This window comes from Xenopus laevis, chromosome 8S (assembly GCF_017654675.1).
Source record: "Xenopus laevis strain J_2021 chromosome 8S, Xenopus_laevis_v10.1, whole genome shotgun sequence".
Taxonomy (NCBI): Eukaryota; Metazoa; Chordata; class Amphibia; order Anura; family Pipidae; genus Xenopus; species Xenopus laevis.
The window spans coordinates 38,071,261-38,098,439 of NC_054386.1; the positions used below are offsets into that span (position 1 = coordinate 38,071,261).

At 43.2% G+C, this 27,179-nt stretch overlaps 1 protein-coding gene across 1 annotated transcript in view; it reads right to left on the reverse strand.

The window, feature by feature from the left end:
* Positions 1-11,825, reverse strand: part of LOC108700006 (interleukin-1 receptor-associated kinase 1) — a 31,389-nt gene extending 19,564 nt beyond the window's left edge. Inside the window, exons 1-4 of the mRNA XM_018232831.2 lie at positions 11,522-11,825; positions 2,163-2,336; positions 744-908; positions 466-599 (exon numbers count right to left, since the gene is read on the reverse strand). Of these exons, the coding sequence (XP_018088320.1) occupies positions 466-599; positions 744-908; positions 2,163-2,336; positions 11,522-11,810 (762 nt within the window). The 5' untranslated portion in view covers positions 11,811-11,825. The remainder of the gene's footprint in view (positions 1-465; positions 600-743; positions 909-2,162; positions 2,337-11,521) is intronic.
* Between the last annotated feature and the right edge of the window lie 15,354 nt (positions 11,826-27,179).

Here is a 27,179-nt window from a genome sequence, read left to right on the forward strand (position 1 = left end):
GAGGGGCTACCAAAGGGTTCTACCAAAGCTTCCCCCAGGGCACCAAATCCATGGCCTGAGGCAGAGCCCAAAAGGATCAAGTGTTTCTCCGAAGATACTACACATGATCTTAGCCAAAAGGCCAAAAAACACTGAAGCACTTAAATCCCAGGGAACAGAAAAGTGTCATTTAAAGTTGTAAGCAGAACAGAACAGAGAAATTACATCTCACATGTCACATATGGGTACTAAATTGAGCATAATTTATGCAATTAGACCCATGGCCCATGCATTTTGCTTAATATGACTCGCTGGGGCCCCACCACTACTAAGACAAGCCCTGCCCCAAATAATCAAGTTTGCTAGGAGCTGCTCGGCAACCCATAGCCACAGAAGTCCTATGTCCTATGTGCTATAATGCTGGGGAATCTGCTATGAGGGGAATCACACACTGATCCACTTCCAGTGTAAACGAACACACTGTACCTGCACTGAAGAATGGATTAGGCTGCTAGAACAATCACTGCTTCTCCCTGTGCTGGAGGTGTGGGATGAGCAGATGCTGCTGTCATTGAGTTCTTTTGGAGGGGACCCGGGAAGAGGCAATGGCTGAGGTAGATCTAAGGCAGCAAAAGAAAAACAAGTTCTTTCATACTGTAAGGAAAAGTTTTGTTCAGAAGAAGAGCTAAGCACGAGAGACACAGAGCACAAATAAAACACACAGTTCAGCTACTGACAAAGCCATGAAATGGAACACTATATACCTGAAGGCATAGTAGCCTCTGTCTGTGAGAAGATCTCTGTTATTGGCTGGGGCATCTGGAAATGGGGTGCGCTTTCAGGGTCTGGATACGGATATGGGGGAGGAAAAGGTAAAGGTTTTGCCTTAGAGAAGTTCTGTGTGCTCTCTGACATGTAGCTTGATCCCCCTGTAAAAAAGACAAAAAAAAATGTTTTTATTAGAAGACATATTTGGGATAACAAGCAGTATTCCCACAGTCCTATGCTAACACCCAGGTTGTTACCTGCGGAATAGCCGCAAAGTGGTCGTGTTTCAGACAAACCCCCCAATTCCTCTGTCCAAGTGGGCAGTCTGTGGGTGATCTAGCTGGGTACCCAACAAAGGAGCAGGCTTGATCCCTCCCACCCTCCCTTGTGGTTCTTTCAGTTTTTTTTTGTTTTTTTGTGAAGATTCAATGCTGGAGTGATGTCATGTCTAGACAAATGTGACATCACTTCTGGTTCTGCTTGTTCCCCCGGCAGGGCCGCTTCTGCCATGAGGCAAGGTGAGACCCTTGCCTCAGACGGCAGCGAATCAGCCAAGTTACAAGGGGCGTCAAAAAGCCGCCTCTTGTAAGTTTAAGAGCCGAACTTCCGGGTTCCGGGCCCCAGATTCGGCGCTGCCCCCCGGGTTGGAAGGTTAGTTGGCGGATTGCGGGTAGGGTCAGGTACGTGTTTCAAAAAATGGACCCACACAGGACTCTAGTACCATGACATGCAAATGAATCCTTAGCTGCCTCTTTAGTCAACTGTATGGCATTGTCATACTGTAGTGTCTATTTAAGGGGATAATAAATAATAATACTTCATGGTAAAAGATTAAGTGCACAGGCGGAACCATAAAGATCTGAGGGCTTATAGAGAAATGGTGTAGTGTGCAGTAATTATAGTAACCAAGCAACATTTGCCTTTTGTCTGATGAGGTTACAAGAAGTAATCTGATTGGTTGCTACCGACAATGGATAACAGGAATGGGGCAAATTAGATAATCTATGGTTTTGGCCACAGGACTGTGTCCATTTGATTCTGTATTCCTGATGGACTGGTTTAAGAGGCCAATTTTGTATAACATACCCCCCTAAAATAAAAGTATATAATATATAAGGAGTTTGGTGACTATATAAAGGCACAAGGCAGAAGCCCAAGTTCTTTTATAGGGGTCACAGAACTCCAAAGTGACTTCTAATTTACAACAGGGGGTGCTAGTAAGTTCCAGTTATGTGACAGAAATGACAACTCTTAGCACCGATTATAAGCAATTGACATTACTAAGCACCATTTATAAGGGTACAATTTCCAGGATATTGAGGGTTCCTGAGTATTACAGAATGATGTACACTGCTGTGTATACAAGTATGTCAAATATACATACATACATACATACACACTGAATCAGCACTCACAAGATTCGAAGACATCAAGGGCCCGTAACAAGTTTAACGACCTGAGGATAGATAGCAGATCCCCCACCACTGCATTCCTATTAATCCACGTCCAAACGACTCCCTCTGTGCGAGAGCGCGTTGCCTGCTGCTCCAGGAGCCGGAGTTCAGTCATATCTTGAATGATCATAGAAGCTGGTGAGGGAAAGAAAGGGAAATTAAAAATGAACAGATACAAAAACCTAATATTTACACAGTCCATAAAGTAAAGGCAAACTTGAGCTGTCCGAGACATTGCATAAATTACAGCCTCCCCACTGCCACAATGGATTTGTCTGTTCTAGAAATATGTATGCTAATGCTTGCCTAAATGCACTAATGCCCAAAGTATTTAGCAACCAGGGGTCCTACCGCTGTCACCCTATTAGGTGTTGCATTAAAAATGCCAGTTAATACCCCACTGCACCACTGTAGATAGAATATACTTCTTCCAAGAACCATTGCCAACTTTCAGGGCCACCATCAGGAATCACAGGGACCAAAGCCTGAATTAAGATTCAAAATAGGCCCTGGAATTTCAAGAACACAGAAGTCCAAACAGTGCCCCACCAGCTCAATATATAGTGATTATCTGTGGCACCATACAGCAGCCATTCTGGCAGTTACCAGAATCCTCAGATTGCCAGTCCGGGCCTGCAGGACCCTATATTATTAAGATAGCATGGGAGCCCCAATTATTACAATGTAATTCTCCTACCGCACACCTGTAGTTCACCAATCCTGCAAGCTGGTGGTGCGTTCCTTCCGTTGACCCGGCCGGGTCCCTTAGCAACCAATGTGTAAAAGAAACGGATCCGCACACACACCGATTAGTGCAGTCGGGGATTATCCCCTTTTATTCAGCCACCAAACATCAACGTTTCGGGGGGGAACACGCACCCTTCATCCCTAATCGGTGTGTGTGCGGATCCGTTTCTTTTACACATTAGCCCCAATTATTAGCCATTGGTTACCTGGGCTCCTTGGCAGAGGGCCGTGTAAGCCATTATCCACCTGAAAAAACTACATGGATTTCCCCAATATTAGACAGCTCTAGCAATTTTCAGGAACCCCACACCCCTTTCTGACAAAGCAGGTAAAAAAACAAACCCATGTGGACATTCATTACTGCATATTTGTATTTATTTATAGTAATCTACAGGAATAATATAAAAAAAATCAACAGAATGCACAGCCAGGCCATGGAACTTTAGCAAGACATCCACTGCCCCCAAGGTGGTTGCACGGGGGGGGGGGGGTTGAGACAAGTTGGCAGCACTTACTAGACATGAACAAATATTTTCATGAAAGAAGAGGCTGCCATGAGGTCAAAATTTTGCCATGATTTACCCTTTACCCATTCCTAGAATAGTAACATCTCTATTTTGTGAGACTTCCTCATACTTTTCAATTATTTTAGGTAGTAATTACATAAACACCCTTGTTTCATATGAAACTGTAATTACACAATCACTGTAGGCAGCGTCCAAGAATGAGTCACAGGTACAAGTGATAACATGGAGCCATCACCATTAGCTCTGCGTAATCTGGAATTTATGAGAACATTGTATGTAAAACAGTCAAAGACTAGGATTCTGCAAGTCTTGCTGCTCCGGCCTAGTCCAAATCCACAAAAACCAAACTTAATTTCTTTTTGTAATTTCCCCTCTAAAATGATTTCCTCTCTCAAAGCAATTCTGGTGAAGACTTGAAACCGCTATGGTGATCACATGTCCTTAATACAGGTTCATAATACAGGTATGGGACCTGCTATCCAGAAAGCTCGGGACCTGGGGATTCCAGATAGTGAATGTTTCAGTAATTGGGATCTTTATACCTTACGCCTACAAGAAAATCATGTAAACATTAAATAAACCCAATAGGCTGGTTTTGCTTCCAATAAGGATTAATTATATGTTAGTTGGGATCAAGTACAATGTACTCTTTTATTATTACAGAGAAAAAGGGGAATTATATCAATATAATAAAGTCTATGGAAGACGTCCTTTGTGTAATTTGGAGCTTTCTGGATAACGGATCCCATACCTGTACTGGCATGGAAACTATTATCTTGAAACCAGTTATGCAGAAAGCTGATAAATATAGAAGTCCAGTTTAAAGGGATTATTGGCCTTTAACTTCATTTTTAGTATGTTAAAAAAATTGACAATTTTTTATATTTTTATAATTTTTTTTACAACGATCTGCCTAAAAATGTTGCCTCTTTCCAGCTTCCAATTTAAAATGCTGGCTATCAGTAGTCTCTGACCCTGGCAACTAAAACCAGATACTATGTGAGGTTTCATTTTTAATGTTACTTTGTTATATATCTTTCTATTCAGGCCCTCTTCTGTTTCTCTTCCAGTTGTAGCTCAAGCCCCTGCCTCCTGTCATGCTCTATATATGTGTCACATGACATGGCTCAAATGAGCAACCTCACCTGCTATTGCCTTTAGAGAACTCCCCTATGCTGCTTTCTAACCTTGGTTACATTTCTGGGTGCCAGTTTATGATTAGTTTATTAGTTTTCTTGGCAAAATAGGTGGCACTTCAAGGGATAAGACTACAAGTTAAATGAGCGATCGGGGTGCTTGTTCAGTACAGCATGGTGTCATCAATGGACTTCAGAATACGGACAGATTTCAATACTGTATAGCAGTTATGAGGACAACAGATTGGATTACATTTCCCTATATTTATGAATTATAAAAGGAACCCCTCAGTGACTTAATATATTTATAATTTACAGTAGGGGGTACATAATCTCTTATAATACACAAAAGCCTTGAATATCCTGTAAATTATATCCTTATAAACGGTGAGTTCTGATGTCATCAGTTATAAACGGTGAGTTCTGATGTCATTTCTGTCACATGACTCACCAAAACTTGTGTATTATAATAAATAAAGTACCCCCAGTTGCAAAATATGAGGATATTAGAAGTTACCTTGGAGTTCCATGACCTGTATAAAAACACTCGGCCTTCGGCCTCGTGTTTTTATATGGTCATGAAACTCCTCGGTAACTTATAATATCCTTATATTTTACAAGAGGGGGTACTTTATTCACTATATAATACATACGTGGTGGAGGGCTGATAATGGAAGCCAGTGTTGACCACTTCCTGTTTTTAAACCACACCTGCTTTAAACCACACCCATGTTACCACAATACCATGTCCACATTAACGGTGGTAGCACACCAAAAAACCAAATGGTTGGTGCTCACTGCAAGGAAATCACTCATCACTCATATATGAGTTACAAAGTACAATTGTTACAAAGTATCTTATTTGCACCTGTTAGCTGTTCTGTGCTCTCTGCTCAAAGCCAATAAAGTGAAAAACTTTGTTTCTTTTTCTGGCTGTTCAGTGCAGAGAAAATAGGGACTTTCCAGTACAAATGAGGGACTGCAGGTTGAGCTGTCAAAAGAGGGACTGTCCCTCCGAAAAAGGGACAGTTGGGAGGTATGTCTGTAGCAATACCTTTTAAATCTTGGTAAGCAGACACTGCAGGCAGACTTTCATGTGGGGGGCCACACAAGGGGGGGGGGTCGCAGGCCTGCCAATTGGGCAGCCCTGCAATAGGGGGTACATTATCCCTTATAATACATGAATGACACTCAAGAGTCCCCTGCAGCCTTGTGCATTTATATGGTCACATAACCCCTCAGTGACTTCTAATATCCTTATTAACAGTAGGGGTACATTATCCCTTATAATTCATGAATGATAGTCAGAGTTCTCTGTATAACTCAGCCTGCAGCCTTGTAGCTTTATAGTGTCATAGAACCTCTCAGTGACTTCAAATATACAGTAGGGATTAATTATCCCTTATAATACTGTACATGATTGTGACCAGTATAAATCTGCTCATATAATCTTTAAACTCCTCCCTGATTTTGAAAACCTTTATATTTCACAGCAGGGGGGTGACACTATTCCTTATCTAACATTCCATTTCAGAATGAATTCCTAGACGTTCTAATATATAATGTGCTTGTACAGTAATCCTGTATAGCCAAGCTCCACATAGAATTAGCTGCTATACAGAAACCCAGAAATCATTTTAATTTGAGTCTGCATCCATCAACATTATTAAACCCACAAAGAGAGTACACACTTTGTCTCTTTTTCGGTGTGTTTAGATAAAAAAGGGACTATCCCAATTAAAAGCAGTGGGTGGAGGAGAGATAAACATTTACATAATGGAGACCTTTGTTGGGATTCCCCCCACTGGCAGTTGCACGGGTACCGGCTATGCAGATGAACCAGGAGATTTCTCATTTACAATCCTCAAATTTTTGTCCTTATTCATACAGTAGCACCTGTACAATTGGCTTTAGAGTGAAGCAGCACCAAGACCTGAAGCCTCTAAGAAGCTTTTCTGTGGGGCCCCAAGATGTATAGGGCCCAGGGAATTCTCCACTCCGTGGATTAAAGACATGAATACACACAGCCTTAGCCCTGGCATAAAAATAGCTCAAAGCAGAGACCTGTAGTAATTATGTCTCTCAAAAATAGGCAACCAGAAGAAGATCCCAGAAGCTGATAACAGAGAAGATAAACAATATACAAGTGAGTTTTTCAGCCAAAGTTTCAGGAAATTTGACCTAAATAAGAATGTGACACAGAGACTGTGATCGTGTGGTCAGACCTGAAAGGGCCCTATATTTTTAAAAGCCCCATGTCTATCTAGAAGCTTCTTTACAGAAAGTAGTAGTAATAAAGGTATGATATCTGTTATACAGAAATCTATTATCCAGAAAGCTCCGAATTATGGAAAAGCCATCTCCCATAGAATCTATTTTATCCAAATAATCCAGATCTTTAAAAATGATTTCCCTTTTCTCTGTAATAATAAAACAGTACCTTGTACTTGATCCAAACGAAGATATAATTAATCCTTATTAGAAGCAAACCCAGCCTATTGGATTTATTTAAAGGTATACTGTATACTGCTCCAGCAGATTTATGCATTGAAATCTGTTTTTCAAATAAGCAAAAAAGACAGTTAACAGTTTCCCAGGTGCCCCCAGTCATGTGACTTGTGCTATGATAAACTTCAGTCACTCTTTACCCCTGTACTGCACAAATGAGTGGATCTGCTCATATATGACCAGCTATAGAGGCATGTGGCAGAACTGCCTAGAAATCAGTCTGGAGAATGAAATGAAATAATTGCTAATAGCCATAAATATGATAATGTCATGGGATAAGGACTAATGCTGGCCATACACTTGAAGATAAGCTTGTTTGGCGAGGTCACCAAATGAGTGGATCTTTCCCCTTGAGGTGAAAGGAGATGCAGGCGGAGCAAGGACCACATCAATGAGCCAATGCGCTCCTCGATCTCGATTTAAACCTGTTCAAGTGTTATCTGCCCAATTTTCGGCCAGATACTGAAGGAGGTGGCCCCCACCTTAATTACCTCCAGTTTTTGAACTACAATTCTCATCATCTGCTAACAGCTATGGCAGCACATATGCCATGGGTCAATGAGCCAAACTGTATGGCTCTCAGGACCATACCATCCAAAACCCAAAAGTATAAGTAGCACTTGTTCATGGTGCAGTGGTGGAGATGTGGGTGGGGGATTTACCCGTCAGATGTGACAAGTCAATCACTGTTGAGGAAGAACTTTCTTAGATATTCCGTTGGGGGTTTTCAAGTCACAGCTGTAGGGATTTGTAGAAAGTGTAATAACATGATTCTATAACAACACTGAAGATGAACTACAACTCTCCTCTTGAAAATCTTCTGCATAGTAATAGATCATAAGCAGCAGAACCAAGTTTGGGGCTTGGATGCATCTACTTAATTATAAGCTACACCAATTTGACTTCAATGCCAGTTTTGGCAGTACTCCTGGGATCTTTACCTTAATTTGATCATTTTCCCAGGCCTTTTGAACTGGACATATACTGTATGGACATATGATATATGTATTAACCGGAGGTGCCCCTCCAATTACTGTGCTTTGTTTTTATGGGATAAGGTATTTTAACAAGAGTGGTGTATAAATAAAATCTGAATTGCAGCATCTTATGGTTCTGGTGCTTTTAATCAATTTAACCTTTTATTCATCTTTAATCAAGTTTATACACACCAGTGGTGCCACAATAAAAATATACAGTAATATTTAAATACAGACAAGTGATTACTATAATTAATTTAATAACCCAAATGCAGACAGCATGAGAAACAAGAAAGTAATGTAAGGGATGTACCATACCTCCAAACATTTGAAAAACTAAAAGAGGGACAAAAAATTGTGCCACATGCAGCGCCCCAAAATTCTTTTGGCCATGCCCTTTTATGGCCATACCCCTAATTACCATGTCCATGGTTTTTCCCGGTGTCCCGCCGGCCCAGTCTGACACTGGGTCCCTGTTTGTTTAATGTTTTCACAGGTCAGCGATTGTTTCATTATTATTTCGAGATAATAACGTGAGTGTGACACCTGCTTTCCAGTAAATGCGCACAGAGAATGGAATTTGCCATTCGGAAAGATCAACAGGTTCAGAATTACACTTGCATTTATTTATTTTTTACGGGTTTTTCAGTCAAAATGGCATGAGTGGAGGGCCAGGACTGAGTATTAAAGGGGTAGTTCATATTTAACTTATGGAGTTAGGTAACACAAGGTGCGACAGCTCTAATCAACTACAGCAATCAGGATGTAGCGTTTACTGGTCACTTGTTTAAAAGCAAACACCTTACTGGTTGCTATTGGTTACTGTACCTGGGCAGACAGTGCCTTTTATTCCATATGGGGATTAGAATGATATAGAACGGCCTATCCTTAGCAAGTTTCTCATTTGTTTTCATTTGATTTGTATTGTTTTAATGATTTGCCTTCCTCCTCTGCCTCTTTCCAGCTTTCAAATGGGGGTAAGTGAACCCTGCCAGCCAAAAAAATCTATTGCTCTGCAAGGCTACAATTGATTTGTATTGTTACTTTTTATTCTATATTGTCCTATTCAGGCCTCTCCTTTTCATCTTCCAGTCTCTCATTCAAACCAATGCCTGGTTTAGAGGACCAGGACAGTAAAAAACAATCAGGAGTGCTTATTTGTCAGGTACCCCCTCCACCCCAGATTTACAGTACATAGCTGATGCTCCTAGGCCTGCTGTCGTTCATTGCCCCCATCCCCTCCCCTTTATTAGCGCAAATTTTTGGAGCAATGGGAATTGGCGCACAGGAAACTTAAAATAACATTGTATCACATTTCGCTTTAGATGACTTTTTATACACATTACCATGCAAATGTAACTTGTGTGTCACTATACTCTGTAAAAGAACATTATGCTGCACTGTCTGTATAATTGTATCTGATATCTTGCTATGTATCCTTTTTTTTGGAAAATAAAAAAAAGAGAGAAGTTAAAATAACATTGTATCTCCTGAACATCCCCAGTGTTTCTGAACCAATCTGGGAGTGGTTTGCCGCACCTAAAATCTTGCCCCCCTTTGCCCGGGCCTTGGTAGCCTTTCCACAAATCCGGGCCTGACCCCCCCCCCCCGTGATTATGACTCCAAAGTGACCCTCTTTGCTGAAAAATGGACAGGCACAAAGTATACTCCTTCCTCGATATGTGCCCGCTATGCTCAGCCACTTGGTCCCTTTCGTCTGTGGGGCTGAGTGCATATGAACTGTATAGCTGTCAGTCTTGAAAATAATAAAACTGCTTTGTGGACACTGGAACCATCAACACCACATAACACCAGGCATGGTGAAGTGTAAAATAATGGTATAAATTTCAGCATTTAAACATAAAAATTCACATTCTTGCCATATACCAGTACTTATGTGTGTGGGTTTGCATAAACCATCACAGCTAACATATAAACCAACTTGTGCGACCAAAACCAAAACCTGCTTCAGTTTCATTCTGTTCATTTTCCAGCATGGACCAGTGACAGTCCCAAACCTGCATATCTGAGCTTCTTTCTCCAGCATGGAAACGTGACCAACAAACCCCTACACTTGGAATGTAGTGGGAATTACAGAAAGCTGTCACAATAGTTACACTGAGTACCTCCAGCAGCCCCACACCTATCCCTCTGCTCCCCCCCAGCGGCCCTGTACCTATCGCTCTGCTACCCCCCCAGTAGCCCTGTACCTATCCCTCTGTTTCCCCCCAGCAGCCCTGTACCTATCCCTCTGCCCCCCAGTAGCCCTGTACCTATCCCTCTGTTTTACCCCTGCAGCCCTGTACCTATCCCTCTGTTTTACCCCTGCAGCCCTGTACCTATCCCTCTGCTCCCCCCCCAGCGGCCCTGTACCTATCCCTCTGCTCCCCCCCGCAGCCCTGTACCTATTCTTCTGCTCCCCCCAGCGGCCCTGTACCTATCCCTCTGCTCCCCCCCCAGCCCTGTTCCTATCCCTCTGCTTCCCCCCCACACACACACACACATTTGTGTGATTCATTCTGTAACATGGACCACTGACCCACACGCCACCCAATATCACCCACTTGCATGTCCAAGTAAAATCCCCAGCCACACCTGCGCTCCATGTTCTAGTATAACCCGGTGACAACCGGTAGCACATAGTCTTGACTAAGTGGCATGGATCAGTGCCCGTCACCCATCACTCCGCTCCCCCCCAGTAGCCCTGTACCTATCCCTCTGCTCCCCCCAGTAGCCCTGTACCTATCACTCTGCTCCCCCCCAGTAGCCCTGTACCTATCCCTCTGCTCCATCCCAGTAGCCCTGTACCTATCCCTCTGCTCCCCCCAGTAGCCCTGTACCTATCACTCTGCTCCCCCCCAGCCCTGTACCTATCCCTCTGCTCCCCCCCCCAGTAGCCCTGTACCTATCCCTCTGCCCCCCCAGCAGCCCTGTACCTATCCCTCTGCCCCCCCCGCAGCCTGTACCTATCTCTCTGCCCTCCCCGCAGCCCTATACCTATCCCTCTGCCCCCCCCAGCGGCCCTGTACCTATCCCTCTGCTCCCCCCCGCAGCCCTGTACCTATCCCTCTGCTCCCCCCCAGCCCTGTACCTATCCCTCTGCTTTCCCCCCCACACACACACACATTTGTGTGATTCATTCTGTAACATGGACCACTGACCCACACGCCACCCAATATCATCCTCTGGCATGTCCAAGTAAAATCCCCAGTCACACCTGCGCTCCATGTTCTAGTATAACCCGGTGACAGCTGGTAGCACATAGTCTTGACTAAGTGGCATGGATCAGTGCCCGTCATCCACAGCAGCTTATTCCCTGGCACCCATAGAGTAAGTGTACTAGCTGAGCCAGCAGCCTGGGATGTCCCACATGCAGCACTACACAAGCTTTAATCTTGTTACTCTTTCTCATTTGGGGAACTCACCAAACTTTTTCCAGTCCCTCTCCTCCAGCGAGTCCATGATCTGGTAGAAGCTGTACATGACCTGAGAGGGAACCCGGTACAGAAATTCCAGCTCGAAGGAGCCCCTGGACATGGTGATTGTCTGTCCTGTGAAACCATTGATTGAGCCCGGCTCCTCCACCCAGACACGAGAGGACTGTCCTGCTGTCACGCAGCCCAGGACTGGAGAAGTAACTCCGGCTGAGATGAGCCACTTCCCCTGACGTCCCTGCTGCTGCACGCCTGAGTACTGTGAGAAGATCACATCCATGTGACCTATGGTGGGCGGGAGATAGTGATATCATTTTGGGGAGGAGCTTATGTCTCTGCTAAGGCTTCACATGCTACCCTGAACCTGAGGAGGAACATTGTGATGGAGAGTTAACAGGGAGGGAACATTAATGTGAAAAACTGAAAGTGTTTTAAAGTAATAAAAATATTATGCAGTGTTGCCCTGCAATGGTATATGTTTGCTTCAGAAACACTACTATTGTTTATATAAATAAGCTGCTGTGTAGCAGTGAGGGCAGCCATTCAAAGGAGGAAAGGTGCAGGTTACACAGCAGATAAGCTCTGTAGAACATAATGGTGTTATCTGTTATCCACTATTTATACTGTGCCATATAGCCTTTTTTTCAATTTCCGACATTGAAAAACAGTAGCTTGTTATATGACATATGAACTATAGTAGTGTTTCTGAAGAAAACAGATCAGTTTTACCAGTGCAGAGCAACTCTACATTATGGGCTACTGGGGGAGAGCAGAGGGATAGGCACAGTGCTGCTGGGAGGGGGAGCAGAGGGATAGGTACAGGGCAACTGGGGGGGGGGTAGAGGGATAGGGACAGGGTTGCTGGAGAGGAACAGAGGGATAGGGACAGGGTTGCTGGGGGAGAGCAGAGGTATAGGTACAGGGCTACTGGGGGGGGGAAGGGAAAGGTACAGGGCTGCTGGGGGAGAGCAGAGGGATAGGTACAGGGCTGCTGGGGGAGGGGAATAGGTACAGGGCTACTGGGGGGGAGGTATAGGTACAGGGCTGCTGGGGGAGAGCAGAGGGATAGGTACAGGGCTACTGGGGGGAGCAGAGGGATAGGTACAGGGTTGCTGGGGGGGATAGGTACAGGGCTGCTGGGGGGGATAGGTACAGGGCTACTGGGGGAGCAGAGGCATAGGGACAGGGTTGCTGAAGGGGAACAGATGGATAGGGACAGGGCTGCTGGGGGAGAGCAGAGGGATAGGTACAGGGCTGCTGGGAGTTATGGGTACAGGGTTACTGGTGGGAGCAGAGGGATAGGCACAGGGCTGCTGGGGGGCATAGGTACAGGGCTACCTGGGGGGAGCAGAGGGATATGTACAGGGCTGTTGGGGGGGCAGAGGAAAAGGTACAGTGCTGCTGGGGGGGGGAGCAGAGGAATAGGTACAGGGCTACTGGGGGAGCAGAGGGATAGGGACAGGGTTGCTGGAGGGGAACAGATGGATAGGGACAGGGCTGCTGGGGGAGAGCAGAGGGATAGGTACAGGGCTACTGGGGGGGAGCAGAGGGATTGGTACAGGGCTGCTGGGGGGGATGGGTACAGGGTTACTGGGGGGGCAGAGGGAAAGGCACAGGGCTGCTGGGGGGGGGGACAGGTACATGGCTACTGGGGGGGGGAGCAGAGGGATATGTACAGGGCTGTTGGGGGGCAGAGGGAAAGGTATAGTGCTGCTGGGGGGAGCAGAGGGATAGGTACAAAGTTGCTGGGGGAGCAGAGGGATATTTATAGGGTTGGTGGAAGAGAGCAGAGGGGCATTTACAATGCGTGTCCCATTAAGTTACAGGGAACTGTCACTTGTTTCTCCGAAATGTATGGCATAGTAGTACTTAACACAATAAGTGATATGACCGAATGGAAAGTAGGAAAATATACTTAACCTTAAAGCAGTCACATGATTGCACACATGGGCCAAGTCAGGAATCAGCTTCTACAGCACATGCGCAAATCGGCTTTGAGACCAGAAGACAATACGAAGAGCCGGAAGATGTCGACAGTGAGCTCCGCTGCTCTTTTCTTTATATAAAGGCCATAAATTAAAGTGCATTGCAGGGAGGGGGGCCATGCCTGAATGTTTGGGGGGACTTTTGATAGAGGGGGGTTAATTCTTCTTAAAACTGCACATGAAATAAAGGGATGACACGTTTATTATCTCTGTTGGTAGTGAAGGGGTAGTGTGCCAAGAAGCTGCTGGAATGGCACAGGTTTCCGCTACAGTCATTATGGTAAGTGACTCGTTTGGAACATGTTACAAAACACAACCACTATAGGGAAGTAAAATCAGGCACCATGGTCTCTGCTTCTTAAAGTGAAACAAAAGGTTGACAAAGCTGCTTTTTGGGATGGGACAGCTGGGAGCACTCAGCCTGTCTCTGATCACTGATTCTTCACCATCATCCTTAGGCTAATGGCTCCTGGGGTATTGTTACTTACGGAATTGTTTTTGTGCACTTCACTGGTGATGGAAAAATGCAAATACACACTCCTGGCCATGCCCCTTATCCCCCAAACCCACCTCAAGCCCTCCTAAAGTGCTTCATCCCCCTAGCAGGCAAAGTTGCGCCCCTTTTGCTAAATCTTTTTTTATTGTTAAAGGGATTAAAGGGAAAGTGAAGAGTTAATGTTAGTTCAGGTGTCAAATTAGTGGTGCCACATTTGTGAAATGATGGATCCTGGGACTTATAGTACCTCTGTCATACCTCCCAACATTTTGGAAATAGAAAGAGGGACAAAAAGCCAAGTACATTTTTTGACCATGCATATTTTTGTGGCCACACCCCCTAATCACCATGTTAATTTTACAAAATCTGGCAGGTTTATGAAAGTTTAATAACACATAAAAACCACAGAAATGTGTTCACAGTTTTGCTAATGAAAGTTAATTGCCCTTTAAGCTGCAAGAGACCTGCTTATCTTAAATTGTTTCAATTGTTTCTTTGCTTATCCTAAATTCTTACAAAAGTATCTATGTGCAGCTGCCACATATTCTGGGCTCTCTGCCCAAAGCCAATTAAGTTTTAAAAACTTTGCTGTTCAGTGCAGGAGATCAAAGAGAAAGTAGGGACATTTCAGGACTGAGCTATCAAAATCGGGACTGTCCCGCGAAGTTGGGAGGTATGCTCTGCTTTCCACCCACAATGGAAACTGGGAAGTTCAATAGAGCATATGGGCCTTACTGAGAAGTGTAACAAGAGTGCATCAGGCCCCCTCCATCAAAAAAATCTTTAGAGGGGCCCAGCACACATAGCTGCTCCTGCCCCCAACCCCCTAATGCTATAGAGGAAGCTAACACTGCGGGGTTTGCTTCCTCTATGGTTACATAATTGGCCTTACACACTATAGCAAGTGCAGCAATAGACACACAATAGTGCACAAGGTTTGCACAAGCAGAAAAAGTATATCCCCAATACTAACCTGGTGATTGGAATGTGCATTGCTTGCACACATCAGTGAATCAAACATAGTTTAATGTATAAAGTTGTGAAAAACAGCTTCAAGGCAGTATTTTCAAACTTTTATTAGCAGTGCAAAACACTACATGTTTCGGGTACAGCCCCTTTTCTCAATTAATGTTACGCATTATTCTCTTCTTTTTCCTTAGATACTAAATACCAGTTAGCTGTTTTTTCAATCTCACAGAACTCCTGCCGTCATTTGATTACATAATCAATACATACTAATTAGTGCAAAGTACTGATACAGGAGCTATGCTTTAACTACAGGGCAGCCATCAGGGGAGGACAGGGAGGAGAGTTGTAGGGGGCCCCGAGGGTAAGGGGGGCCCGGACATGCCACACTTACTTGATTAGCCAGGCCCCCCAACTTTCTGAGAGCTGCTGACTTCAGGAAGGCATGGACGTTTAACGGGCCCAGGCCACCAATTTTCTCATAATGTGGGGGGCCTGGCCACCAATTTTTTTTCTCATGTGGGGTCCTAGCCACCAATATTTTTTAATGGGGGGGCCCTGGCCACAAATGTTTTTTTATGGGGGGCCCTGACCACCAATATCTTTTTATTTTTTATTAACATGTGGGAACCCTAGCCATCAATATTTTTTTTTTTTTTTTACTGTCTGTTGGGCGGCGGACCTGTGGGGTGGGGAGGGCGGGACTGTAGGTGGGGCTTGTGGTGGGTGCAGCCCAGGGGGCCCAGGAAATTTTGTTGCGATTTCTGATGGCGTTCCTGTTTAACTATGCTGGTACTGGTTAGTCTAACCAATTATAAATAATACATATATGCTTCTTGTGACCCTTAAGAAGGCATTGTTTTGCAGTACTTTTGAATTCTTGTATTTATCACCAGTGATAGGCTGAGAATGCAACTTCCCGGATATGAACTTTTTAAAAATATCACTGGACATTCTAAATATATTACTGGACATTTGGATATCACTTGCACATTGGGATAAACACCAAGGCACATTGGATTTGATCATATGGACTTTTATACTTAATATTTATTTATTGTTTTACACTGTGTAGCTTGTTGAATTTTGGAATTTATGATATGATTGGAGGAGGATCCTGGATAGGAGGAGGTTATTTAATCCCATGTTACCTTGCACTTCCTTATACACTTGAAAAAGGGTTGTGGCCGAAACATGTAGTGTTTTGCACTGCTAATAAAAGAAACATGTGCACATGGGCGGAGGGTGATTTTTTTGTTTGGGGAGGCTAAAGGAAGATGCACTCACAAGCTGAATTAAAACATTTAAGTTAACTTTTAGTATGTTATAGAATGGCCAAATTTAAGCAACTTTTTATTTGGTCTTCATTATTTATTTTTTATAGTTTTCAAATGATTTGCCTTCAACTCTTTCCAACTTTCAAATGGGGGTCAGTGACCCCATCTAAAAACAAATGCTCTGTAAGGCTACAAATGTATTGTTATTGCTGATTTTCATTCCTCATCTTTCTATTCAGGCCTCTCCTATTCATATTCCAGTCTCTTATTCAAAACAATGCATAGTTGCTAGGGGAATTTGGACCCTAGCAACCAGACTGCTGAATGGATACTGGCACCCGACACACATGAAGTGATTGGCAGTAAGCACTGGTACCCACACACCATCACAGTGCTGTTAGAATAAAATGAAGATATAGTTGCCACTGTAGAACACTGCAAGGCATAAATGAACATGAATCACAGGCCCTCAATCATATACTTTATAGTGATGGGCGAATCTGACCACTTTAACTTCATTTATAAATGTACAAAGAATAGTGACGAGCAATTTTTTTCGCTAGCCATGGATTCTTGGAAAACTTCAATGCGACAAAAAAGTCTCCAAAGAAAAAAAATTCTCAGAGACAAAAAAGTCAACATAAGAAAAAATGCCCTTTGACTTTAACGCATTTGGAGTGAGAAAAATTGTTGCACACAAAACATTTTGCTTTTCTGTTATTTCACTCGTGTCTTCTCTCCCACTTTCCTCCACTTTTGCTTTTACTTTTTCTTCACATTTCAATCTTTTTTCTCTCTTCTCACATCTGCTTATCTATCAGCCACACTCCTCATTTCCATGTTCTCTACATATATACAGTATGTGCCCCTTTTCTGTATACAGCAGTCCAGTTTCTTATCCCACTCTGCACACATTTCTATGATTCAATTTTCTTCCACTTCTCTTAACATTACTTTTTTCATTGTTCTTCTCTACTCTGTCCCACCATGTAACTTCTCTGCCATTTGCTCTATTTCCACACAAAAAACAACCTTGCTCCCTTTCTGACCTGCTGCTGCTAAAGTCATAGATGTAAGAACCATTGGGGGGCAGGAGGGATAGTTACTGCTGTACTTCAATCCCGGCTGCTCATTTTTTGCCTCAAAGTCAGAGTCGAGGAAACAGAAACGGGATTGGCTGGAACAAGGGTCACAGTGATCACCTCCAACCAATCGGATTCCACAAAGCTGTACGAATCATGGATTAGTACGATTTTCGGACCGTGTGTGGAGAGACCCGACATTTTTCGTCCGGCGGAGATCGGTCGTTTGGTCGATCGGACAGGTTCGAAAATTTCTGTCGCCTGCCGATAATATCTCTGCGAGACTGTCACTAGCTTTGTCTATCGTACGATTGCTGTCAGGGGCAGAACATCGGCTGATCTGTTCTTTTACTACTTTATTTGATCTGAATGGTAAGACTTTGATCTGAATGGTTAGTGGCAGGTCGGGAGATGGGAAAGTCCAATCGTATGTTGATCTGTATGATCGGATCTTTGCGTCTATGGCCAGCTTTAAGCTTTAAAGGTTAAAGGTACTAGCACTGAGACTGCAGCATATGTTACATAATACTTGAGCTGTGTTAACGGAGACAGGCTTTCTACCAGCAAAATTGTAAAACTGCAGCAATTTTCCTTCTTATTTACTGTCAGGCAGATTTGGGAGGCTTAGGGGTATATTTATCAAAGAGTGAAGTTAATAGTGAAGTTCCGCCACGCTCCATTCATTTCTATGGGATTTTTATAGGCGTATTTATCAAAGGGTGAACTTTCACTTTCACCTATTGATAAATATGCCTTTCAAAATCCCATAGAAATGAATTGAGAGCTGCGGAATTTCACTCTAGTGGCGGAACTTCACTCTTTGATAAATTTACCCCTTAGCCTCCCCAAGCCTTATTGAAAATCCGCCCATGTGTGCAGTTTGAAAATACTGCTTGAAGCTGTTTTTTCCGACTTTATACATTATCCTATTACTTTTGGGAGTGTGACACAGGCTCCTTGGAATCTACAGTGATATACCTCCTGAATTTATATGCTGGGACCAGCCACTTGTTTTACTTTAATCAAACATAGTTCCCAATATGCATATACAGTTATGGGATCTGTTATCTGGAAAATTATTATTTGAAAAGATCCAAATTATAGCTGTACCTGAGGTTAATAAACACCGATGCATTTACAAACTGATCAGTGGACTCCTCGCAGAATAAAACATGGATCTGGCACCGTGCCTTTCATTGCTCCTCTTTATCCTGAAGGGGGCATTTATTACCTTTTAATATGTGTTCAAACCTGCTACAGTCGGAGCTTCTCTTCTAAACCAGTAGAATAATGACAGGGAACATAGGCTGCTATTAATAACCTCCCTGCCAAAACCCTTTGGTACACTCAGCTGGAATCACCACTGATGTGACCCCAGGTCATATGGCCAGTGCAGTTCTGACCCCATACAAAAAAACATGCACCCACATAAATTTGTATAATTTTTATTCTGTATACAGAACATTTAATTCACTGATGACAACCATGGCCCATACATGAGATCATGAGCCGCTATACTCCCCTCTATGGGGAGTTCTAACTAATGACTTTGCAGGACAATGGACTGGACTTGCTGTGAGTTGGTTCTGAGTGTAACAAGGAATACATAAAATGCAAGTAGTTCTGAAATAGGTTCCCAAACCACATCCAGTAGTGTGAATTAATTACGGCCTCAAGTTAAAGGGGTGGTTTGCCTTTAAAGGGCACCTGTTACCAAAAAATATTATCCCCAACCAAAAGTCAGGGCCAATAGAGCCTGCACTCCGGTTGGGGGTAACAGTAGTTTTTTTTTAACAAGTCTTTCCCCCTGGCAGCACTAGGAGGGAGCTCCCGGAGTGTGGCGCCTGCACCCTGATAAATATGGCCCCTTGGGGTAACGACTGTTACCCCAAAAGGAGTGCGGGCTCTATTAGCCCGTACCTTTGGTTGGGGATAAAAAATTTTGGCAACAGGTGCCCTTTAAGTTTAGTATGTTTAAGAATGGCTTATTCTAAGCAACTTTTCAATTGGTCTTCATTTTTTCTTTCATAATTATCTTTGTATTCTGAAGTGTTTTATAAAATGTTGAACCCTTGGGTCCACCAGAGGGCCTGAGCTCAAAAGACCAATGACTGGCCGAACACCAACACTTCAGCTTCAATGCCCCACTCTGTGCTCCCAAATCTACTGACTTCTGGGGTGGGACATGGCATAATTCCTCCTGGTATCTCAATGGGTCGGTCCAGCCCAGGAGATTATACATTATTCCATTCAGTCTAAGTACAAACTAAGGTCCTTATCACATTCACACACACCAGGGTCAGTTTCATCAGGAGCCAATTAACCTGCTTGAAAGATAGAAAGGAATCTGGAGTACCCAGAGGAAACCCAGGCAGACATGGAGAGAACACACAAACATGCCCTGGATGGATTTGAACAAAGGACCCCAGCAATGCTACGCTACAATGCTACGCTGCAATGCTATGCTGCAACACTTTGCCACCATGCTACCCGCATCTAGGTTACTAGAACTGGCACAAAGATATAACCCACTAGTGGATCAGTGTACATCAGCTGCCATATTCTTCCTGCTGTCGGTAGGTTAGGGCCATGTTTCTTTTTTTCACTCCATCTCTGCACAGTGTTTTTCTAGAACTGGAAGCGCTTGCTGTTTCCCAGACACTTTGACTCATGAAGAGAGAATGCAGCTCGGGTGCCAGAGGAATCCTTAGCTATGCCTCACTGAAGATCTCCAGGAAGAGAAAGAGGAATGTGTTCAACACAGTGGCGGCTGCCGCTGACAAACATTAAAAGGAACACTACGAACTAAAGTTTATATCAATAAGCTGAAATAGGGCGCAGGTTCAGATAGCAAATAACAGATAAGCTCTGCAGAATACAATGAGTTTAGTTCTTGCACAGGACAGACATGTCAGATGACATTCATGATGGCATGTCTATAGACGTATAGAATGAAGTTTGGAGGCAAAACAGCAATTTTGCTTTCGCTTTAAGATGTCCTTGTGACTTTTTTTCATACAGTACTTGCTTGCGAAAAAAAGATCAATAATTTAAAGGCCACTGACTTCAATGCTGATTGGTAGATCCTCCTGGCACTGTATGTTCTTGAGTGTTCACTCTGCTGTTCTGAACTTGCACTATATGGGGGAAATTTACTAAAGGGTGAAGTGGCTAATGCTGGGGAAAATTCGCCAGCGTGACGTCATTTCGAAACTTCGCCGATTTTGTAACGGTCACTGGCGTAATTTCACTGGTGAAGGAGATAGACTCTAGCGCAACTTCGCACTCTGTCGAATTTACGATCTGTCGAAAGAGCATTACTATGCAAATTCACTACGTTTTTGATTTTACGGACTGTTACCTCTATCGCCAGACTTGCCTTCGCCACCTCAGACCAGGCGAAGTGCAATGGAGTAAATAGGACTTACTTGAAATTTTGTTGAAAAATTTTCTAAGTCCCAAAAAACACTGGCATCTTTTACTTCTTACAGGGTGATAGGCTGAAAAAGATCAAAATATTTTTTTTGGAGTACCCGGCTTCCCCCCCTACATTTCCTAACATATGACACATAAACTATACAGTGGGCTCATGTGTAGGGCAATATAACAACTTTATTTTATTTTATTAAGGTTCCCTGGGCTTGTTTAGTGTAATGTATTTGATGCAACATATATGTCCATAGAAATTTAAGTTCCCGCTGCAACTTTGAATTATAGCGCAACTTCACAACCGCTCTGTGCCGGCGAAGAAACTTCGCAACTTATTGAATTAGCATTGCCTGAGCAACGTTTCGCCTGGCGAAGTGTGGTGATGGCGGGGAAGCCGTCGCTCGCGAATTTTCGCTGGTTAGTGAATTTGTCCCTATGACTTTTAACCCAATTCCCAATGCTACTTAATTCCTTGGTACTGGACTTTGCCAGTCCTGTCTGTATCTAAATAAAGGGTGGAACCTATCTTACTCAGGGGCCCTGCGTCAATGGGGCAAGCTGAGAAACTCACCTCAAAATTGCAGCTCCTGGTAACTTTAAGAGCCACATTTCTGGTTTCCAACTTTCAAATTTGTCTCTTCTAGTACAGGAAGCGCAATTGCATTTCTCTGTGCTAGTGAGCAGTAAGCCGTCTCAGATGGCAAAGGAGCCAGTATCACCCCTGGTCTTACTAGCACCTATCTTATTCTGTAAATAAATATATATATAGTATAACTACAAGGGCGCAGAAGGGAGCAGATCAGCTTCTCTCAGCCTGCAAAAAACACCAGCTGAGATCAGCCAACACTCCCTGTGCCTTAGCCTAAAGGTAATATGGTGGCTCAGCAGATCTTCAGTTTGGAATTTAAGCAGAAATTTGGTTGCAAGGGTGCGATTTGGCCTAGTAACCAGGTCTACATAATAGGCAGGAATTTGAATATTAGAGGGCCTGAATGGAAAGATAAGGAATAAGAATTAACAAAATTGTAACCTCACAGAGCAATATTTTTTATAGCTGCCATAGGTAAAATGACAGTATACACCAGTGATCCCCAACCAGTAGCTTGTGAGCATCATGTTGCTCCCCAACCCCTTGGATGTTTCTCCCAGTGGTCTCAAAGCAGGTGCTTATTTTTGAATTCCAGGCTTGGAGACAAGTTTAAATTGTATAAAAAACAGGCGTACTGCTTAAAAGAGCCTTAATGTAGGTTGACAATCCACATAGGGGCAACTAAATGGCCAATCACAGCCCTTATTTGGCACCCCAAGAAAATGTTTTCATGCTTGTGTTGCTCCCCAACTCCTTTTACTTCTGAATGTTGCTCACGGGTTTTAACGGCTGGGGATCCCTGGTATACAATCTTTTTCAATGAATAGGGCTTGTGTTGAACATATGTTTTTCTTTGGTCTTTGTTATTTCTGGCAATAAACAAGAAATGTCAAGCTACTTTCACTTTAGTACTTTCTGTCCCTTCTGGTACCAAAAAACTGATAAAACTTAATTATCAGTCAAGGGAGGAGCCCCTTAGGCTAAGGCCACACTAGACGATAGCGCCGCGATTTGACTCGTGGCGACTTTTCGCCGCGACTTTTAAGCCGCAATCGCTGGGGAAACTTTTGCGCTGGCGTCTATGGGGAATTGCGAAAAATCGCCAGCGTAAAAACACACGCGGCGATCTTTTTTCTATTGTCGCTCGAAATCGCCTAGCGAGGCAATTTCGAGCGACAGTAGAGAAAAGATCGCCGCGTGTGTTTTTACACTGGCGATTTTTCGCGATTCCCCATAGACGCCAGCGCAAAAGTTTCCCCAGCGATTGCGGCTTAAAAGTCGCGGCGAAAAGTCGCCGCGAGTCAAATCGCGGCGCTATCGCCTAGTGTGGCCTTAGCCTTATAATGAGCTGTCAACTGTTGTTACTTAGATAAAGGAGAGGTTTGTTTGTTTAAAGGTAAATAGGGAGCTCTGAACAAGATAGAGGAAGGGGAGTTGAGGTCAATGAACATAGTTCAACTTCCAAATTAGTGATTTAAAAAAACTGAAAGATTAAAATGACAAAAAATCGATTGGAGGTAATGGATCATTACGATTTGAATGATCTTCTTGGAAAAGCATGGTTGTGCTTCCAGGAAAAGTAGATTTCAGTAACCTTGTGCAATGTAGTACCTCCAGTGGGTAGGGTTGCCACCTGGTCGGTATTTATCGGCCTGGCCGATAAAAATGATGGCTGATCCCAATGTAATTAATAGGGGGAAAAAGATAAATATATAGGAAGGCCATTATTTTTTTCCAGAAAAGGTGGCAACCCTATCAGTGGACCTTGTGGAGGAGTTCTGGAGCAGTTGCAGGAAAAAAAAAGAGGTTGTAGGTGGTCTGTACAATATGATTAAAGTGTTCTGTTAGACTTCCATGTAGTTGCTCTGTGCTTGCAACTCTGCTATACCAGTAAATCAAAATAAAAACAGAGGAACTCCAGTAGGATAACTGCAAATTATTTATTCCAGGTTGTGGGATTTATTTTTTAAATTCACAATGCTAAAAACTCAAAAAAAATCGAGTTTTTTTTAAATTTAGAATACAAATTTTTCAGGATTTATTATACCCCAAGGATGTAAAAAGTCAGAATCCGAAAATCCAGCATCTCAGACCTGCCGAGGTTGTATATTAGTCAATGGGAGAAGTCCCGATTCTCCCGAAGATATCTGATCTGCGCTGGGTTTCATGCAAAAATCCGAAGATTGGTTTTCGGTCAAAAATCTGATAAAAATAGAAGTATTTGGATCGGAAAAGCGGAAAAACTTGTACGATTCGAATTTTTGGACGATTTCAAGATTTTTTCGAGTTTTTTTTCCCAAACTGGAATTTTTCAGGAAAATGTATTGATAAATAATGGGAAATAACCCATGCGGATTTGGTCGGAGTATATTTCAGAAAATAATGAGATAACGTTGGATTTTAAAAAATAACTCCCATAGTGTAACCACAACCTGGAATAAATCATTTGCAGTTATCCTGCTGTAGTTTATCTTCCAATTTTTTTAAATTTACTTTTACATTTGCACCCCCATTCGGGGGGGGGGGCACAACTGGTCGATTTGATCACAATCAATATTTTATTGATCAAATTTCCATGGCCTTTTAGGGGATTTGAGAAGTCTTTTATTAACACACTGCTAATCTGCGAAGAAATATTACAGCAAAATCTGTTTTTTAGCACTGCTTCACAAACAATATACAGTGCATGGTTTAGCCTAACCAGAAAAGCTTGCAGAACCTGAGTAGCAATGCATTGTGCAGCCATCTTTCAGCACAAGATTTGAGTGCCATGTGGCTCATAATATTTGGTTGGGTTCAGATCATATATCGCCCCCCTTACTCCCTCCCTCTCCCCTTCATTAAGGCACTTGCAATGTGCTGACGCTTTAATGACGGCCCGGCTGTTTCCATTCCAGTGGGGGGGGGGGGGTCATATAAAATTACACTGGCCCATTCTCCGTTCTGCTTAGTGTTCCAGCTCAAGGAAAAACATTTGTAATGGCACAAGTTAACGGCCTGCGGATTATTTGAAAACAGATGCCGAAACCACCAGCAGCTTGTACATTCACTGGCACTAACAAAGCTAACAGGCAACTTAACACTTAGATAAAAAAATATGAAAAACATGTTTTGCCTAATGTTTTCCATATTAAATAATTTACTGGTATATACATCTTTCTTCCTTCATACAGATCCATTTAATTGCTTTATAATAATTATCAGACTTCAAGGTCAGACTGGATCTCCTAGAGAGCCATCAGAGAGCCTGACATTGAGGGCCAACTCTCACAACAAAAAGATGGAGACAGATGGAGGTGGTGTCTAGTGTTGTATATGCCTATGGGAAAAAAAGAAAAATCATTGGACTTGGACCCACCAGGAGATCTCCAGGTGCTCTGGCAGGCTAGTCCAGCCATGTGGGATTTGTAGTTCATAAACGGCTCAGTCCAACACCATGTTGCGACCATGGGTTTAAAAATACCATCGGACAAGGGGCATGCCAGTGCCTTGATGTGGTTCTTCCTAGGCCCCAGTGTGTTATCCGCTTTATAATGAGCTGCTTATTTGCTTTGCCCAAGAGTGAAGAAACCACTCCTGTTAGAGAAGTTAGGTTGCAGCTAGAAGGGAGGGGTTTATTTATATAGAGGACATCTCAGTGGACTGCAGGTTGCTTTGATTTGCAGATACAGATGTATAGAAGCTTTTTGGTAGAATCTAAGACATTTCCATATTTATAAGGAAGCAGGGGGGAAATAATTTTTCTTTGTACTTTACACATACTTGTCTGAAGCAGAAAGTGATGATGTTGAGGTTTGAGTTGAAGTCTATAATATGCTTTAAATATCCACATCTAGGCCATGAAGGTTATAAGTTGAAATAGAAGGTGCTCATTGTTTTGAGCAGGACAGTCCTGATTTTGACAGCTCAACCTGTAGTCCCAGTTTAGTTAATGAAATGTCCCATTTTTTTCTTTGATCTCCTGCACTGAACAACCAGAAAAAAATACAAAGTTTCTAAACTTAATTGGCTTTTGGCAGAGAGCCCAGAATACATACTTAGATACTTTTGTAACAAGATAAGCAGGTCTTGATTTGCAGCTTAAAGGGCATTTCACCTTCATTAGCAAAACTGTAATAACAAGCCGAGCCATGCCAAGCCGACCGGGAGCCCTAGGCAACCTGGCCGGCCACCTTGCCTCCCCCTGTGTGAGTCCGCCTCACCTATGACGTAGAGTGCACAGGGCATGGAGAGAGGCAGCAGTAAAGCCTGGACTAGGGCTGGGCAGACAACTGTTTAAAAGGTACCTGCCAGTGCCCCCTCATCATTGCGCCCTAGGCAGGTGCCTACTCTGCCTACCCCTAGTTCCGGCCTTGATGGTTAGACATGGTTACAAAACAACTGTCCCTAGTTTGTGCCCCACAATATATAATATATTATACTAGCTATAGATTTATACATATCACAGTCATTAATATTAATGAGGTTTCATTATTATTTTAGGTATCACAGCAACTTTTGTGCTTGCTCAGCCCTTCAATTTGGAGTTTATTTGTACACATTCAATTGCTGAACTGACAAGATGCCAGGACCAGGCCAATAAGACTGCACGTAGGATGTTTAGTAAGAGGGATAAGCCTCTGTCAGTCACGTGAGCTGGTACTGCTGCTGGAAGTTTGTTATGTGCATCCACTACCCTCCCAGTAAAGCAGGTTGTCCTTACTGCAGAACTGAGCATTCTGAATTAGCTTCAAAGCATGGTCCGAGCATTTTACTTTTAGATTGATCACAGTTCACCTTTGGACATTTTCTGTAAAGAAGGGACATCCTTGTAGAGTGCTGCCTTTAGTACGGTTGCTAAACTGGGTAAATATCCACTAGTTTGGAATGTTTAGGCCCTTTATGTACTTGCTCAGATTTAGGCTTAAGGATAAAGAGGTGTTACATATAGAGGTGGGTTTAACTGGAAGAACTGACTTCACCTCCAATTGCTCTAAAACCAAAGAGGTGGAATCCAGTTGAGTGAACGTGGGCTTCAGTTCTGTAGTATTTAGTATAATTGGCAGAATTCATATCCAGCTCATGCCAATTTATTGCATTTAGGTTATACACAGTAGGCTGCTATTGCAATGCTCCACACAGTGTACAATGTACAAAATGGCTGCTATTAGGCATTTGTTGTACACTGCGTGGGGCATTTAAGGAATGGCTGCAGGCCCTGCAGATCGAGAGCTGACTGTGTAAGTTACCACTCAATCTAGCCTTCCACTTAACTCAACATCTGCATTTTGTGCCAAGAAAAATACTCAAAATCCATATTCATCCAAAACATGGAACACTTGATTCTACTGTGCCTGTAACAGGAGTGCATAACCTCCTAACATTCTGGAAACAGAAAGACGGACACAATTTTTTTATACCACGCCCCGTTTTGCAGCCAAACCCCCTAATCACCATGCCAGGTTATGAAAGTTTGAACACATTTCTGCAGTTTTTTATGTTTTATTACAGTTTTACTAATGAAGGTGAATTGCCCTTTAAGCTGTGAGTCTAACTTCTCCCAAGGGACAAAACTGTATCTTAAGTATATATTCTGGGCTCTCTGCCAGGAGCCAATTAGAGAAATTGGGACTTTCCAGTACAAACGCATGACTGCGGTTGAGCTGTCAAAAGAAGGACTGTCCCGCTAAAAACTGAACAGTTGGGAGGTATGTGCCATCCAAAACATGGAAAACTTCATTTTACTGTGCCTGTAACAGGAGTGTGCCATAGCCGTATGGCAGTGCATGATTGTGAACTGTATTTGTATTAGTGCCATAAGAGAAGGAATAGAAGACAGTAAACAA